We start from the raw sequence: 19,226 nt of genomic DNA on the forward strand, positions 1-19,226 counted from the left end.
CTTTAGCCTGCCAAACCACCTTTGTGACTTGATTATAGACTAATTTATATATATACCATAGGCTTCTATATCACCTGATAATTTATATGCACCCCATGCACTTTCCTTCTCTGCCATGTATCTCAAAAGTTCATCTGACATCAATTTAGATATACTAAGCCTTGAACAGCAATTCTTAATTCATATGAAAAGGCTAGTAGCTTATATGATTACTTGCCAGAATGCTTCCCATTTAGAATTTGCTTTTGGTAACATCTGCATATATTTTAAAAACTGTCTGAGACTGTTGTAGTAACCTGTACAAAAGCAAAAGCCCCTTCTCTTAACTTTGACAGTAGTTACATCTTTAAATAAATCCCACACTACATTGTGATACTGCTACCTGGAGGAGCTTTTATTTGCAGATCCTTAATGTATGAAGGGTCACTGCTGATAACCAGATCAAGAGTATTGCTTCCTTTTGTTACCTTTAAACATGCTGCTATAGAAAACTTTCATCCAAGAAATCTACAAATGTCTTGCTAGTGTGGGAGCACCCAACCTACAAATTCCAGTCAACATCTGGAAAGTTAAAATCTCCCATTATAAGTCATTCTGATTTACTGCCCCACTCTTCTATTTTTCTGTATAGTTGTTTGATATACGGACATCCTACTCTCAATTTTGTTTTCCCAGGGCTTATATCACACCAGACAGTCTCAACATTTCACTGGCTACACATGTCAAGTGGATGCACTGCTTTAGATTTTATGTGCTTCTTAACTAAGAGCATAACTCGTCCACCCCCTCCTGCCCTTTGTCCCCAAAACCTCTCGCAGTTTTCTAGATTACATTCAAAAGAGGGCAGTTAGGCTAATTAATGACTCATCTCTAACAGAGTCTCTCCAAGCTATGTCTCATAGACATTCTGTTTCTGCTGCAAGCCTTTTCTATAGATACTTCCATGGGTATTGTTCTTCTAAATTGGCTTCTATAACTCTCTCTCTCTCTCTCTCTCTCTCTCTCTCTCTCTCTCTCTCTCAAAGCAGTTCAAACACATGCCATAACTAGTCAACATCCTTTTACTGTCGAACTTCAAATTCACAGAACCAACTTTTCTTCTTCCTCATTTATTCATTCAACTTTTGTTTTCTGGAACAACCCTCCTTCATACATATTTCCTGAAAATTACAATCTCCAGACATTTAAGTCTAATGTCAACAAATATCTTCTTTCATCTTCTCAACCTTCAACCCATGCACAGTACTAAGTACAATAGGTTCTAATACCTCTCGTGTTTGCGGTTTTCATAAAAAAAAAAAAAAATAAAATTCAGCATTGCTTATATCAAAGTGACATCGTGTCTCCACTATCTCTACAATGTCTGCGTTTGATGACTTAATCAGTACTTCACATTCATCAAATTTATTTACAACACTCCTAGCATTAGTGTACATGCATATGTTTTTACTCTTATTTACTTGAACACACAGCCCACAACAGAGCCTGAAATTCCTGACACTTTGCTTTCCAGGCTGCTGCATGTTTCAATAGAAGCAATGCCTGCAGCTCTAGTTACTATATCTGTCTGTGTATTCCCGAAGCTAGCATCAGCAGCTCAACAGCATCAGCAAATATTCTTGCATCCTTTCTATTTCAGTGTATCCCATCCCTGTAAATACAGTCTCTACTGTTAATAAGCACAGACCATGCCGAGACAAATTCTACCCCATGAGCCTTGCACATCTCTCCATAGCTGAATTGATTGACAAAGCTCTCAACATTTATTCCCTCCTATCGTGTCTGAGCAGAATTGCAGACATTTCCAAATTCAGGCGCTGAGTGCTAAGCGATATTAGTGACCACAGCGCCTTTTCATAGTGATTATCTGGTACGCTTTACTGTAAATACTTTTCTCCCAAGTTTTGCAAGTCCGTTAACACTTGAGTATTACAATTAAATACATCTATTCAAATAATATAACCTAGAAAGGAAAGTATCTTTCTTTAACCACCTTTTTTATTTTTGGTTCATACTTACCTTCACTTCTTCACTTGGGTCACTAGGTGGCACCACTCTTGCCTCCACATCGCAGGGCTGGTAAACTGACAGAAAAAGACAGTCTCCAAGGGCCAAAAAGATCACATCATGAATAAATCAAACTGTGACTTATCTGGGCTGCCAGATGCACCCTAGACATCTAAAAAGAAAGATAGTTCCATTGCAGGAACTTCCAAACACCAGAAAACTGAGACAGAGACACATCCAGTTCCAACTTTCTAGATCATTCACTCAACTGGTGAAAATGCAATTGGCAAACTCTCAACATTTAGAGTCCAAAAGGAATTAAAAAGTAGAGCTGGATCTCCCAAGTCCATAAAAGACTAAATTCAGGAGATATTCTCATCAAGACTTCTAATGCCAAACATTTTGAGTGACTTTTGAGCATTAATCTCTTTGCAGGACTACCAATAACTGAACACTTATTACCCACAGATCACTGAACACTTCTAAAGAAGTTATCCTAGACTGGGATTTATTAGATGTATCGGAAGAGGAAATGCTAGAAGAGCTTAAAGAACAAGGAGTAATTCAAGTCAAGAGAATCTCCACCAGAAAATATTGCATTCTGACCCCAACACGCAATCTTATCTTGACCTTCAACACATCGCATCGTCCATTATCTATTAATGCTGGATATATGGTATGCAATGTCAGACCATATATTCCAAATCTACAATGGTTTTTCTGATGTCAGAAGTATGGACATTCCCAGAGAGCTTGTCAGGGAACCCCTACTTGTGCAAAGTGCAGATCAGTAGAATGCAATTGCGAAGCCTATAATGCTCCACAACCAGTATGTCCAAATTGCAAAAAAATCACTCTCTCTGCCTATGCTAGAATATGCGATTGCTGGAAAAGTGAGAAACTTATTCAGAAATATAAAACAAACCATAATGTTTCTTATCAAGAAGAAAAGGCAATTATCTCACCACCAACTCATGGAAACAGACCACACATGCCCAAATCACCAATTGGCAGACCTATAAAAAATAGCTAAATTTGATCCAGAAATGATATAAGAATCCCCAACTGACGAAGCGGTTGAATGTATAACAAAAACAATATTATTAGATGCAGCAGAAAAAACCATACCAAAATCCTCTTCAAATTTGCCAATACACTCAAAAATCTGGTGGAGTGATGAACGTCATGCAGCTAAAAAAAAAGTAGAGTAAAGCCTGGAATACCTTTCGCAGCAGCCCAACTAGAGCTAATCTTATCCAATATAAATGCGCCAGAGCAAGAGCAAACTGTTAGATGCCATAATAAAAAGGCTCTGCTTTACTTCAACCATCAATTGGATCTGCTTTACTTCAACCATCAATCAGAAACCCCTACACATAAAATTTGGAAAATAATTAGAAAAATAAGTGATAAATACCAGACCACTCCTGTGCCTATCATGGAATCGAGGGGACAGAACGTTTCTGACCCTACTTATATTACCAATATCATAGGGGAAACATTTGCTAAAGCATCAGCAACTGAAAGTTACACACAAACCTTCATAAGATTTAAAACAAATTTAAGATTTAAAACATTTAGTCCTTGGGGCTGTCGCAGACATTCTCCCAGATATGACAGACAAGATGTGCTTGCTACCTGGGAGTCTAAAATGCTAATGGAACTGATATTCGGGTGACACTCAAGTTAATTGGACCAAATTTTGGCGAAGTCTGGATGGTCTGTGACAGCCAAATCCTCTGCTTGCAGCTTCACAATAGTGGAACTGTTAGTAATCCTGGGTATAACCCCCATGCACAAGCACACTGTGGGTGACCACCCAGGTGTGAACCAACGTAAGCAGGGGTTGAGGTGTGGTGCCCACACAACATGGAAGAATGCTGCCCCTCTGTGTTACCAGGCAATACTAGCTGGTAGATGACTCTTACCAACCGGTGGAATACCACCACTTTGCTTATTGGAGGCTTGAAGTGGTGGATCCCATGTTTAGTCTCCACAGCAAAGTTCTGGTAAACCTGCCCTCATCTCTTTCATTATGAAGTATGATTGATGTCCTTTGAGGTTATGATGAACACCATGGTGAGATCCAAACTTCTTTACATTAGTAGTAGTAGTAGTAGTAGTGGCATGTGATGCAAGAAAGCAAATGTATGAGCTTATGCAGCATCAGCCAAAAAAAAAAAAAAAAAAATCACACCATTCCCTCCAAATGCCTGTCCAGTTCCTCCTTAAATTTATTCAACCTATCAACTTCCACAACGACAGATGGAAGTTTGTTCCAGCAATTAACCACCCGCTGGCTAAAGGCAAATTTCCGCACATCTATTCTACATCTGTCCTTTCTTAATTTGAATTTATGGCCCCTTAGGTTCGTAATCTGAACAAGTGGAAGGATCCCATCAGAATTCAGCGTGCTCAACCCATTCAAGGCCTTATACACCTCAATAAGATCACCGCGCAGGTGCCTAGTCTCCAGCCACTGCAATTTGCAGAACTTAAGCCTCTCTTGATAAGAGGATCAATTCATTCCCCTCACCAATCTTGTTGCCCTTCTCTGTACACACTCAAGTAAATCTACATCCTTCCTAAAATGAGGCTGCCAGACCTGTACGCAGTACTCAAGGCGTGGCCTGACCATTGCCTTATACAGAGGGATAATCACCTCCTTTTCCCTGCTAGCAAAATTCCTATATATCATTGACAAAACCCCATGACCTGCCCTGGCAGCCTGTCTGCATTGCTCAGAAAACTTCATATCTGCCTGCACAATTACTCCCAGGTCTTTTTCATTTTCTACCACCTTAAGTGTAGTACCACACAGTTGGTACATTTCTCTGGGGTTACTTCTACCCATATACAGTACTTTGCATTTGTCAAGGTTAAACTTCAGTTGCCACTTCTTAGCCCATCTGCCCAAATTATCTAGATCCTGTTGCAGTAGCACACTGCCATTACTGTCATTAACAACCCTGCCAACTTTTGTATCATCTGCAAACTTCGACATTAAGCCTGATATACCTTCCTCAATATCAATGATAAATATACAAAACAACAGTGGACCTAACACCGAACCCTGTGGGACTTCACTAATAACATTAGTCCAAGAAGAGCAGCACCCATTGATTACCACCCTCTGTCTTCTCGCACTTAACCATCCTTTTATCCATTGTAACAACTTACCCTTAATACCATTCTGCTCCAATTTGTACAATAGTCTTCCATGCGCAACAGTGTCAAAAGCTTTCTTGAAATCCAAATATATGATATCAAAATTATTTTTTGCATCCAGTTCCTTTGTAACCACATCATAATATCCTATCAAATTTGTCAGACAAGACTTTCCCTTAACAAACCAATGCTGTGTCTGAATTATTGCTGCAGTCTTGTCTAGATGATCCTGCAATGCATCTTTAACCAGCGACTCCATTATTTTACCCGGAACAGAAGTTAAACTAACTGGTCTGTAATTACTCGTGTCACCCTTCGATCCCCCTTTGTGAATTGGGGATACATTTGCACATCTCCAGTCTGTGGGATCCTCCCCTGAGTCCAGGGATGCTCTCATAATTATGGCTAAAGGTTTGCTTAGTTGCTTTGCCGCCTCCTTTAATATAACTGGATAGATCCCATCCACCCCAGGTGCTTTTCTTACGTTTGACTTGAACAGTTTCTCTTCCACTTTGCTCTCAGTTATTACAAAATCATTAAGCACCCTGCTACAATTTGATAACCTTCTGCCATTTTCAAACCTTAATACCTCTTCATGTGTGAATGTAGATGCAAAATACTCATTCAGTTTGTTTGCTATCTGAGCAGGATCATAAACAGCCAAACCATCCATATCCAGTGGACCAATCAGATTCATCCCCTTCCTTTTAGAGTTTATATAAGTAAAGAAATCCTTGCTGTTTTTCTTAGCATCTTTTGCCAAGGATTTCTCGTAATCTGCCTTCGCCTGCCGAACCTCCTTTGTGACCTGATTACAGATTAACTTATATCTGCCATAGGCTTCTGAGGGTACAACTCTAAAACGGTATTTGCAGCCTGGCCGCTAGTTGGTACACCTGACCGAACCTATTGGTAACTCTCTAGGAGGCTTCTGGATCAGCTAGTGTATAATCTTGCTGCCTCTACTCTGCCAGATAGTGATTGGAGGGAGTCCGAGTAGTGTGTATGTGGGGAACATTGTTGAGGCCACATTATGTTAAGGATCTGGGTATATCTTACCATGTGTTCGCCCTATCCAAAAATTTAATTACTTCATAGAGCATGTCCCTTCCTCCAATTTTTTCTTACTACTGAATACACCATGAACTGTCAAACTAACAGGGCAAACTTATCTGTGAAAAGATCTAAACCTCGTAAACACTTCCTAGTTCATTTCACAAATATACATGGTCTCAGTTCTAATCTCAATGATGTCCATTTCCACTTGCAGTCTGCCAAACCCCATGTACTTTATCTTACAGAACCACAGTTATCAGTTGATTCAACCACTGCTTATCTCAGATGCCCAAATTATGTACTGTATGATTCCTTTCACCTCAAAGTGGGTAAATCTCTCTACCTCATTCTGTCAAATTCATCTGTTCTCCCAACTGAATTAATCACTTGGAACTCTTTGACTTCCTCTCTTTGCAACTTGACTTTCTCCAGTCCAACTTTCCTAGCAGTGAGGTAATTTTCCTTGGTGATTTTAATGTCTACAACTCCAGCTGGCTTCTGTTTTCTAGCCACACTAACCCAGCTGTTTATGATGCTGAGGTTTTTGCAATTACTAATGATCTTGCACATATTGTTCATTTACCTACCAGAATACCGACAGTCCTAATACCCTTGATACAGCCAACACCCTTGATATTTTGGTCACAAACAACCCTTCTAAGTACACGGTCAGAGTGAGTGGTCCATTAGGCACCTCAGATCACAACTTGGTGATTGTCTCTTCTCCGATGGAGCCTTTATCTCATGGCTGTTCCTAACCTTGTGTTGTTTGGCATTACAAGAATGCAGAATAGGATAACCTGCAAGATTTCTTTCCTTCTTTCCCTTGGTCAGATTACTGTTTCAAAACTCCTGATGTCAACATCTGCTCAGATCGTGTCAGTGAAATTATTCTTGCAGGAATGGAATCCTTTATTCCACACTCAACCTTAAAATCTTGTCCTTTATCTAAACCTTGGTTTTCCAATAATGTGCTAAGGCGATTCAAGAGAAGACTGTTGCATATCGCAATTGGCTTGTTTCCAATTCTTCAGTTTCATTTTTTGCCTACACCAGAGCTCGCAACAATTCTAAAGCAGTTATTAGCATTAGCATTAGTAGAGGTATATGATGCAAGAAAGCAAGCTTATGCAGCATCAGCCAACAAAAAAAAAAAAAAAAAAAACACTTCCACTTCACCCCTCCGAAATACCTGTCCAGCTGAGCCTTAAATTTATTTAGGCTATCAACTTCCACGACAAGGGATGGAAGTCTGTTCCACCAACCAACTACCCGCTGGCTAAAGGCAAATTTCCACACATCTATCCTACATCTGTCTTTCCTCAATTTGAATTTATGCCCTCTGAGGTGATCATTCTGAGCAAGAGGAAGAATCCCATCAGCATTAAGCATGCTCAAACCATTCAAGGCATTTATGCACCTCTATCAGATTGCCTTGCTGGTGCCTAGTCTCCAGACACTGTAATTTGCAAAACTTAAGCCTTTCTTCGTAAGAATACCCCTTTGTTCCATTCACTTATCTTGTTGCCCTTCTCTGTACTCGTTCCAGCAGCTCTACATCCTTCTTGAAATGAGGCCTCCAGACCTGTACACAGTACTCAAGGTGTGGCCTGACCATTGCCTTATACAAGGGAATAATCACCTCCTTATCCCCGCTAGAAAAATTCCTGTATATCATTGACAAGACACCATGAGCTACTCTTGCGCCCGTTTGTACTGCTCAGAGAACTTCATATCTGCCTGCACAATTACCCCAGGTCCTTTTCATTCTCTACCACTGTCAGTGTAGTACCACAAAGTTGATACGTTGCTCTGGGGTTGCTGTTTCCCATATGTAGTACTCTACATTATTAATCAGTCTAAACTAGATTTTGGACAGGCTAAGAGTAGAAAACTTGCTTCTTTCCCTAATGGTAGCCAAGCATTCTGGTCTCTTGTCAAAGTTATTGGCCGCAACTTTTGCCCATCTCTAATCCCACTTCTATCAAAACCAGATGGTTCTATTGAAACTTTAGCCAAGGATAAAGCTGACCTGCTAGCATCACACTTTTCTTCCAACTCGTTTTAAGGATCTTGGTAAAACACCTCCCACCATTCCCAGCATGCTCCATTCAATTCCTCCTGTGGCCTTCTGTCAAAAGGATGTCAGAAGGAATATGACCAATCTCGATGCTAAGAAAGCTCCAGGTCCCATTGGCATTTCTACACTTGTTCTCAAAACCTGTTCTTTGCCGCCTTTTTTTTCACTTTCTTATTCCAAAGGTGTTTTTCCTTCTGCTTGGAAATTTGCTCATATCCAGCCAGTTCCTAAAAGGGTGACAAATCCCTCCCATACAATTATAGTTCCATTGCAATTACTTCTACTCTTTCTAAAGTACTGGAGAAATAATTAACCACCAACTCTTAAACTACCTAGAAACCTTCTGTCTGATCAACAATCGCCAGTATGGATTCCATCAGAATATCACCAGTGGATCGACAGATCCACTGGTGATATTCTGGCTTATGTTACCCATTTATGAACAAATTCAATGGAAAAGTTCAATGAAAAGTTCAATGAAACACAAGCAGTTGCTCTTGACATCTCAAAGGCTTTCAATTATGTTTGGCGTACAGGTCTTCTATAAAAGCTTCTATCTTATGGTTTGCAAACTGTTGTTTTTTGTAATTGGATATCCAGTTTTCTCTCTGACTGCTCACTGAGGGTGACGGTAGATGGCTCTCTATCTTCTAACTTCTCTACTGATGCTGGTATCCCCAAAGGTTCAGGTCTTTCCCCCACTCTTTACCTCTTGTATATTAATGACCTTCTTCCATTGACTGGAAACCCTATCCATAGTTTTGCTGATGATAGCACATTGCATTCCACTGTGTCCAGTTTGAGATACCTCGCCCTGCTCAATCAGTTTCAATTTCACGAATATCCGCTACCAATTCCTTAAATGCCGATCTCCAGGTAATTCTCCAGTGGGACAAAGATAACTTAGTTGATTTCAATCGTTCTAAAACTCAGTCCTTCTCTTATATCTTGCAAAAAGGATTCTTCTGCTCCTATGCTCATCTTTGGTGACACTCCGATTTTTATGCAAAATGATATATCTCTTTGAGGGATTAACTTGACTTCTAATCTCTCTTGGCACAAGCATTACAAATATTGCTTTCTTTGCATCTAAAAAACTTGGTTTTCTCTTTCGATCTCAGAGTTACTGTTCTTCCAAACAGCCGTACATTCTGTACAAATCGCAAATCTGCCCTACCATGGAATATTGTTCCCACATCTCGGGCAGTGCACCCAACACCTCTCAGGATTCTAGATTCCATTCAGGAGATGGCAGTTAGGTTAATTAATCACCCATCTGTAACCGAGTCTCCCCACTCTCTGTCCCATAGATGTCCTGTTTCTGCTACATGTCTTTTCTACAGATACTTCCATGGGCACTGTTCTTCTGAATTGGCTTTTATAATTCCCACCCTCTCTTTCAAAACAGTCTGAACACATGCTGCCACCAGCCAACATCCATTTACTGTCCAACCTCAAACTCACAGAACCAACTTTTCATCTTCCTCATTTATTCATTCAACTGCCATTTTTTGGAACCTTCCTTCATATATATTTCCTGAAAATTACAGTCTACAGAAGTTCAAGTCTAATGTCAACAAATATCTTCTTTTGTTTTCCCAACCTCCAGCACATGCACAGTACTAAATACTTTAGGTTCTAATGCCTCTCGTGTTTGGGATTTTCAAAAAAAAAAAAATTAAACTTTTTGTCAAAAGGGGATGAACAATACAACCTACCATTTACTATCCACGAACTGCATAGAGCTCTGTCAATATCTACACGTAGTGCTGTAGGACCAGACAGTATTCATTATTCGATGATACAGGAACTAAGTGCAAAATCATTTCAGTCACTCCTTGATCTGTTCAACCAGCTTTACCTAGAAGATACATTCCCTAAACAATGGCATCATGATACAATCCTAACCTTACTTAAACCAGATAGAGATCCAACAAACCCCACTTGCTATAAACCCATTGCCTTGACCAGTTCCCTTTGCAAAATTCTTAAAAAGATGGTAAACCATCGACTGATATGGTACATTGAAAATTTTAATCTCCTACATTCTGCATAATTTGGTATTTGGCAAAATAGATCAACACTAGCTATACTAGTAAGACTTGAGAACTCCATTCGAAATGCATTCTTTAGATCAGAAAATCATGTAATGGTATGCTTTGATATCAGTAAAGCCTATGATTCCACATGAAAGTATGGAATACTCTATATGGGTAGAAGTAACCCCAGAGAAACGTACCAACTGTGTGGTACTACACTTAAGGTGGTAGAAAATGAAAAAGACCTGGGAGTTATTGTGCAGTCAGATATGAAGTTTTCTGAGCAATGCAGACAGGCTGCCAGGGCAGTTCATGAGGTGTTGTCAATGATATATAGGAATTTTGTTAGCAGGGAAAAGAAGGTGATTGTCCCTCTATATAAGGCAATAGTCAGGTCACGCCTTGAGTACTGCGTGCAGGTCTGGAGCCCTCATTTTAGGAAGGATGTAGATTTGCTTGAACGTGTACAGAAAAGGGCAGCAAGATTGGTGAGGGGAATGAAGGGATCCTCTTACCAGGAGAGGCTTAATTTCTGAAAATTGCAGCAGCTGGAGACTAGGCACCTGCGAGGTAATCTGATTGAGGTGTATAAGGCCTTGAATGGGTTGAGCACGCTGAATTCTGATGGGATCCTTCCACTTGTTCAGATTACGAACCTAAGGGGGCATAAATTGAAATTGAGGAAGGACAGATGTAGAATAGATGTGCAGAAATTTGCCTTTAACCAGCAGGTGGTTAATTGCTGGAACAAACTTCCATCGGTCATTGTGGAAGTTGATAGGTTAAATAAATTTAAGGAGGAACTGGACAAATATTTAGAGGGGATTGTTTTGTAATTTTTTTTTTTTTTTTTTTTTTTTTGGCTGATGCCGCATAAGCTCATATGCTTGCTTTCTTGCATCACATGCCACTACTACTCCACAAATTATATCAACATGGTCATCTCCTGACTGTCAAGCATGTCATTAAGTCCAATACCAACAACAACCTGACTTCCATACAGAACTTCCTGTACAAATGCACATTTCATGTGTGATTTAAAACTTCGTTATCCCATGTATTCTTAAAAGAAGAAGAATGAGTCCCCAAGGCTCTGTACTCAGTGCTACACTTTTTTAATTGCAATAAATACCATCACTGAACAACTTCCAAACACTATTGATACAGCACTATTTATAGATAACCTTAGCATTTCATATCATGCGAAAAACATGAATACTGTTGAGAGAGAGAGTTAAGGGGCAATAAATAAGATCAGTTCATGGACACAATTCAGTGGCTTTCAACTTTGTCTCCAAAAGACGTTTTGCGTCCATTTTTGCCACAACATAAACTTCACCCACATCCGGAACTATAACTGAATGAGCAACCAATGGGTTCACCCCAGATTACGATACTTAGAAATGACATTTGATCACATTAGAGCATATTAAAAGACTATCCTGACAGAAAAAACTAAATATCATCCTGGTTCTCTCAGCAATTAAGTGGGGAGCTGATTGCCTAACTTTGTTATGGTTATATAGAGCTTTAATAAGATTGAAGCTTGACTATGGAGCACCACTGTATAGTGCAGCAAGACCTAGTGTCCTTCACTGGCTTGATCCTATCTATCATTGTGCAATATGCATTGCCTTAGGAGCATATCATAAGTCCCCAATACATAGTTTATATGCTGAAGCATATGAACTCCCTCTCTCAATCAGATGACAACAGCTGATACTATACTATGCATATAAAATTAGATCTATGCCAGTATGCCCAAACTGGTAGATACTTTTCACATCACAGCACAGCAGGTTATATCAAAACCGCTGTATTGCTAACTGTCCTTTGGGTATGACAATAAAGCATCTTTCAGAAGAATTAAATCTGGCCTTAGACAAAGTGGCACATACCCTCCCATTCTCCCTTGCTCATTAGAGCATCACTCCACCTTCATGCAACTTATACCTTCATGAATAGAATAAATCTGCATTACATAGAGAATATTTCTTGCTACTGTACAATGCAGTAGTGGACCAGTTCCCAACTTCATCAAAGTGCATACTGATGGATCAAAGAATGATGCCCATGTTGGAATTGCCACAGTTTCTCCAAACATCTCATTAGCTTATCAATTGTCATGCGAGTTCAGTATATTCTCCATTGAACTAATAGCAATTCAGGTTGCACTGAGTTACATCAAGTCCTCCAATATTAAAAACAGCATAATTTTTTCAGATTCTTTTAAGTGTAATTCAAGCACTAAAAAACACCATGAACATCACCCACCCACCCACCCAATTGTAAGAGAAATAATCACCTCTGTAATGTCAGCTGAAGGGACCTGATCTAGTTTGTATATTTGTAAATAGTTTAGAATTTTGTAAATATTTTAGTCCTGCTCTTTTGGATGCAAGAATATTCCTCATCCATTATGGAACTCGAAGCAAAGGGCTTTTTCCTAAGTTACCAATGTAAATGCAAACAAATAATTACAGTGATATTTATTCAACTTTGAGAATTCTGCATGGTGGGATAGCCAATGGGAGAAGAGGGATGCATGTCATGTGACACAAGGGGGCAGGGCAATTAATTCATGTGATACAAGTGGGCAGGGTAAATAATTACATAGGTCATTTCCTGATTAGATATCGGTCAATGCGTTTTGACAGCTGTGTGTTTTACGTAGAAAAGATTTGACTTACTCCGTCATACCTCTACATTTTATGTAGAAAAGTGTGTACAGGGGTTGGTGAGCAAAGCGAGCAGGAGTGGAGCCCCCTAGTTTATCTATTATTTTCATTTTTAATTAATTAATTATTTTTATTTATTTTCTGCCATTGCAGCAAAAGCCTAGGGCTTTCTTGCACCATATGCTAATACAAATACACAAAACTTATAACTGTTTCTTTCTGTGCTACATATTATTGAGACATTAAATGGTGCCCTTTTCTGTTACCTTTTCAGCTTCTGAGTTTCAGGTAGGAACCCATTTAGGTGTTCATTTCTGTTTAGTGGAGGACTGGCAGATATGAGAAATAGCCACACAAAGAAAGCAGAATAGACTTGCAAAGATCACTTGGGAATAAGTTACTTAATCACAACATACACAGGGCTCAAAACCAATCATTGCATGTTGTGACCTTCATTATGCTGTACCCACTTTGAATGGTAGACTTGCACCCTTTATACAGTATATGTTTAGCTTTATCAGAACTTTTTTGAGAAGAAAACACATATTAATAAGTACCTGTAAGGTGTATTGTTGGCAGGAAAATACTGTCTTCAGATTGTCTGCCTCATGTATTTTCAGAAAACTCCAGAATCATCTTTGGGTCTTATTGTAGACTAGAAATTAATACTAATGCTGCAGAGCTTCACAACACATGATCACATAGATATAGCTATACAAATTGTGTAGTGGATTTGTTTTATCACTTTACAATTTAAAAAGATATTAGCACTTTAAGAAGAACCACTGATAATAGCATTTGCCACTAAGTTGAATATAAGCCCAAGTCATAAAGCTGAATAATCAGCACTCAGTCTTCAGTCAGAGTAGAAAGATTCCCATGACTGAAATGAATGCATTGAAATGTTCCACAAGTTTATTTCATATTTCCTTACTTTTGTATTATGTAAATAGGTTATTTCTTGATTTCTTTTTCTAAAATAATTCAATTTCATCTGCTTACTCTTTTCATTACAGAACGTGTAATTTTTTATAATACAAGTCGAAAAATAATATATATTATTAAAATACTTACTCTTTTTTATCTAGTGGCTCTCCATGAATCACTCTTAAATCTTTAAGAAAGTTCAGAGATTCTAAAGGAAGTGAACGGGCCACCTTGAGATAACCATGGATTTCTTGAATGGTGTTTAAATTTTCTTCTAGTTCCTTAATTACATTAGCTACAAAGTAAATGTATTTAAAGCATATTTTAAAAATATACACTTTAAAACAAAATCCAGAATTTATTGCGATATTAATAACTCTGAATTTGAATTACTACACATATGGAAGTGAAGCACTTGAATACCCTTAATTGCGATTGGTAAAGTGTTTTAGTAAATATATTAATGAAATAATAATATATAAAAAATAGCACTGACGTCAAAGCAGTATTTTTTTATTTTTATTTTTTTATGAAAACCCCAAACACCAAAGGTATCAAAACCTATAGTACTTAGTACCATGCATGGGTTGAAGGAGAAGTATGGGGAGAGGGGGATGCCGGAAACTTTGCTCTAGAGACTAAACATGGGTTTCACCACTTCAAGCCTCCAATAAGCAAAGTGGTGGTATTTCACCGGTTGATGAAAGTCATCTACCACGTGGTTTGAAGGAAGTCAGAGTTCTTCTACAAAACTGGTCTGCAGTATTGAAAGTTGGCAAAAATGTGTCATTTTTTCTGGTGATTATGTTGAAAAAGTGTAATATATATTGTTTGTTTCAACCTTCTATGGGTTTTATTGGTACATAAATTACATCAGCAACTAAGGCTATAATGTGCTAACCTATCACAGCTACTTCTGGTGAATACAAATTTTTTTTGAACTGCCCTGTAAATGAGAAAGGTTTTTTTTTTGTTGTTTGTGTAATGTCTAATTATGTCCAATTTATTTATTTATACTTCAATATTAAAGAGAAGTTCCAAAATAAGATGAAATGCATAGAAACAAACAATAATAAAATTCTATGATAAAGGTAACAAGCAGAGCAGATTAAAACAATAGTAAATTAAACTTGTAATAAAATATTAAGAAGCTCTACAAAAGGATCAATATTTAAACACCTTTATCAGATCTTTATTAAACTGATTGTAACTTAACAAAAAAATTCAATTCCAGTTAAAAATCCAATTAACTGGTCTATATGATTTAGGATCAGAAGAGAGTTTCTCAGGGTTTTTAAGAATTAATCTTAAAACAGCTTTTTTCCATATTTTTGGGAATATTCCCTCTATCATACAATTGTTACATGTCTATTAATTTGTTAGGTGCCATTTCTGCTAGTTGTTTTTTATTATTTCAACCTCTAAGAAGTCGTAACCTGGCCATTTATTGTTCTTGGTTTTAGACAGTGCTATTTCTAATTCTTCTATAATAAACAGAGGTTCTACATTGGCATTGTCATTGTCATAATCAGTATTTTTTTTCATGATGTCAGTCTGGGCAGGGGAATAGACCCTAGCCCCAGCCTGGATGATACTGTCTAAGATGTTGTTCACAGATTCTGCCCAACACAATTTTGGGGTTCCATCTGGTTTGACAGTTATTTCTATAACATCTCCTCTTGGCAGCTTGTTGGTCACTATTCTGTAGACAACTCCCCAAGGGTCATTGTTTCCAGTAGTTCCCACCAAGCACCTCCAGGATTCTTTTTTCTTTATATCTCATGAGGGCTGTATAGTGATTTCTGAGAGTTCTATATGATTTTCTCAGTGCATCCACCTCATTTTGTGTCCAAGATGTTCTGGTTCTTTGAAAGTGTCTTCTCACCTGGTACACCCTTCTTCTGGTATAGTCAGTTCAGGGCACCACCAGACATCTGCTTCCTCAGTTTTGTTCATTGGATGGACAGATTTGCTGTTTTCACTAAAATGTCTCTCATGGTCAGTGCTTGCTTGAATGGGCTTGTACAGGTATCCTTGAACCCTACCCATATGTGTGGGATTCTTGGAGTACCAAGATATCTATATTATTTTCTTCTAATTTGAGTTTGATTTGATCTACAACAGTTCTTGCTCTTTGAACATTCAATTGGACAAGATTTAGAGCCCTAGTCACATTTCTATTTTCAATCTGGCCCATGGTTGGTCCTAGGTTGCATGAGTTTCACCATCTTTTTATAACAGGGACATTTTTTGTCCCTGATGCTATGACTATAGTCAGTTAGCCATGCTGCCTTTCTTTTAGGCTTGCTATCAGCAGCCTAAATGTGCAGCATTTAGGCTGCTGATTTTTACTTTGGCAGTTTTTGTAGTCATGGCCAGTGACTGCACAGTGACCACAGACAGGAAGGTTTGGGGAGTGGCAATGCCCCATAAACCTTGATGAAAATTGGTAATATTAATCATTCTAAAAAATGAAAATATTTAAAGTGGTGGGACAGGGGCACCATCAGTCAATGTTGCCTAGGGGCATCATGTACCCTTGAGCTGCCCTTGCTCAGACCAGAAGTTAAGCTAAGAGGTCTCTAATTATTCATGTAACCTTTTACCCTCCTCTCTGGACTGGGAATACATTAGCAGATCTTCAGTCCAGAGGGACCACCCCTGAATCCAGGGATGCTCTCATAATCATGACTAAACATTTGCTTACCTCTTTTGCTACTTCCATTAATATAATTGGTTAGATCCCATCCACTCCAGGTGCCTTTTTTTATGTTTATTCTCAACAATTTCTCCTCCACTTTCCCCTCTTACCATAAAATCATTCAACTCCTGGCCACAATTTGATTCACTTCTGGCTTCCATATCCCTAAAAAATTCCTTGTGCAAATGTGGATGCAAAATATCCATTCAGTTTTCTGCAACCTGAACAGATCACGAACAGCTAATTTATTCACATGTATTGAACCAATGTGATTTAACTCCTTGCTTCTGCTGTTTACATAAATAGAGAAGTCTTTGCACTTTTCCTTGCATTCTTTGCCAGAGACTTCTCCTCATAATATGACTTAGCTTGCTTAATCTCCTTTGTGACTTGATTACAGAATATTTGTTGTATACTGTATGCATCTGTATCACCTGGTAATTTATACACATTCCATTCATTTTTCTTTGCTGGTATGAGTCTCATCAGTTCATCTGACATCCATTTAGTTCTATTCCTTGAACTATATCTCTTGGCTGGCATAAAAACCTAGTGGCTTTTTCGATAACATCCCTGGATGCTTCTCACTTACAATTTGCTGTTGGTAACTTAATCAGTTGGTCCCATTGCATAAAATTTAAAAACTCTCTGAGACTACTGTAGCCGCCTTTACAAAAGCAAACACCCTTTCCCTTGACTTTGACAGTAGTCTCTATCTATGTTCAGCTTATATGACAGATCATCGCCTTGTCGTTCCCATTTTACAAAGTTTCCAGACTTGGGCATCTTAAAATTTCAAATTTCTCTCTCTCATAGCTGATATTGCACCCTCCTTCCATGATTTTCTAGGGTGTCCTCATCTTCTCTTCTCTTGTGGTCCACTCATATAAAATTTTAGGCTATCTCTCTTCATTCATGCATAGATGTCCAAACTATCTCAGCCTTCTATTTAAATTCGCTCTATAATATTTTCATTTGCATGCAAATGCCTTCTAATTTCCAACCCTCTCAAGCTTGGAAACTAGCACTTTGATGAAGGTAGTCCATCTCTAGGGCCCTAAGCTTCTTTTTGTCATCTTCTTTCAGTGTAGCAAAGTACTGATTCCACTAAGAACTGTCCGATACGTTTTTTCATTCTAAGGGAGTTATTGTTGTCCCACCATTTAGCATTGAGAACACAAAGAATCTTCCTACTTTGGTGAATTCGTGTGCTTACTTCCTCTTTCCCCAGTCCTTCCTTAGTTATAATACAGTCAAGATACTTGAAGAAGTCAACAGGTTTTCAGATGTATAGATTGTGTGACTTACAATTTGTCTAGATGCTCTGCTGTCTTAGAAATTCTGTTTTTGTGAAATTGATATTGAAGCCCCATTGGTTATATGTAAGATGCAGTTCAGTTTTCTTAACATGTATTCCAAATCATATGCTTCTTGTGCTATATGATCATCAGCAAAATTGAGATTCCATAAATATCTGTCATTAATTGGTGCTGTCATTCCACAACAGCTTTTTTTTTCCATTATTGCAAGGTGCATTCCAAGAAAACATTAAACAATAAAGGCGATAAGCTACAGACCTGCCTCAGCCCTTTGTTGGATAGATTGGGTGGGTTAAATAGAGACTTTCCAACTTTAATAACCGCCACATCATTATCGTATAATTCCCCATCAGTTCGACAAGTTTGGATCAATTTATATCTATTGTAGGGATTTCCATAATGCCATTCTTGGAACAGAGTTGTAAGCCTTTTCTAGATCAATGAAGGCAAAGTAGGTATCTTTATTGCTTGCTCTTCTTTTCTCCACTAGTTGCTGCAGAATAAACAAATTGTCCACACATGAGTGACCAGACTTAAATCCACTTTGTTCTTCGCTAATCTTATCTTTTACCTCCTCTCACAATTTTAACTGAAGCACCATAGAGTACAATCTAGACATAGTGCAATTCACGCTTAGGACTCTATAGTTCCTAGCTTCCTGCCTATTTCCTTTTTTATAAATGGATGATATATAGCTAATTTTCCATTCTGTGTTTTTCTTAGCTGTACAAATCTTTTGAACAGCTGTGCAATCAGATTGATTAAACTTGGTGGTCCATATTTAATAAGTTCAATTGCTATGTTCTCAGGGCCTGGAGATTTTTTGTTCTTCATTAACTTTGTACAGTCTAGTACTTGATGTTTTGTAATTTCTATCTTCCCTTTATCCACTGGTGGAGGGGTAATTATGTTCTGATATTGAGGTTGTCTTTCATTAAGGAGGTTATTATAATGACTTTCCCATGTTGGCATATCGATAAAGTGTTTATTTAATTGAGATTAATTGTTTTCTCAAGATCCACCAAGCTTCAGATGATTGTGTTCCTCCTAACGAGCTGTCAAATATCTTTCTTTCTTTTCTCTCATGCTGCATTCTTGGATTCAGCAATTTTCCATTTAACTGCTCTATTACACATTTTGTATTCTTCTCTATTTTCCTGATTTCTCCTGATCTCTAATTTCCTGATTTCTTGACAGCAGTTACATCCTTAGATAAATCCCACAATAGTACATTGTGATCACTGCTGCCTT

General features: G+C 38.2%; 1 protein-coding gene across 1 annotated transcript in view; it reads right to left on the reverse strand.

Annotated features, from left to right (window-relative positions):
• Window positions 1–19,226, reverse strand: part of LOC150083254 (insulin-like peptide receptor) — a 503,669-nt gene that overhangs the window by 391,172 nt on the left and 93,271 nt on the right. The window contains exon 6 of the mRNA XM_090378451.1: window positions 14,103–14,250. Coding sequence (XP_090234577.1) covers window positions 14,103–14,250 — 148 coding nt within the window. The remainder of the gene's footprint in view (window positions 1–14,102; window positions 14,251–19,226) is intronic.

The sequence above is a fragment of the Mastigoproctus giganteus genome, chromosome 7 (genome assembly GCF_048544385.1).
Source record: "Mastigoproctus giganteus isolate SK-2022 chromosome 7, ASM4854438v1, whole genome shotgun sequence".
Taxonomy (NCBI): domain Eukaryota; kingdom Metazoa; phylum Arthropoda; class Arachnida; order Uropygi; family Thelyphonidae; genus Mastigoproctus; species Mastigoproctus giganteus.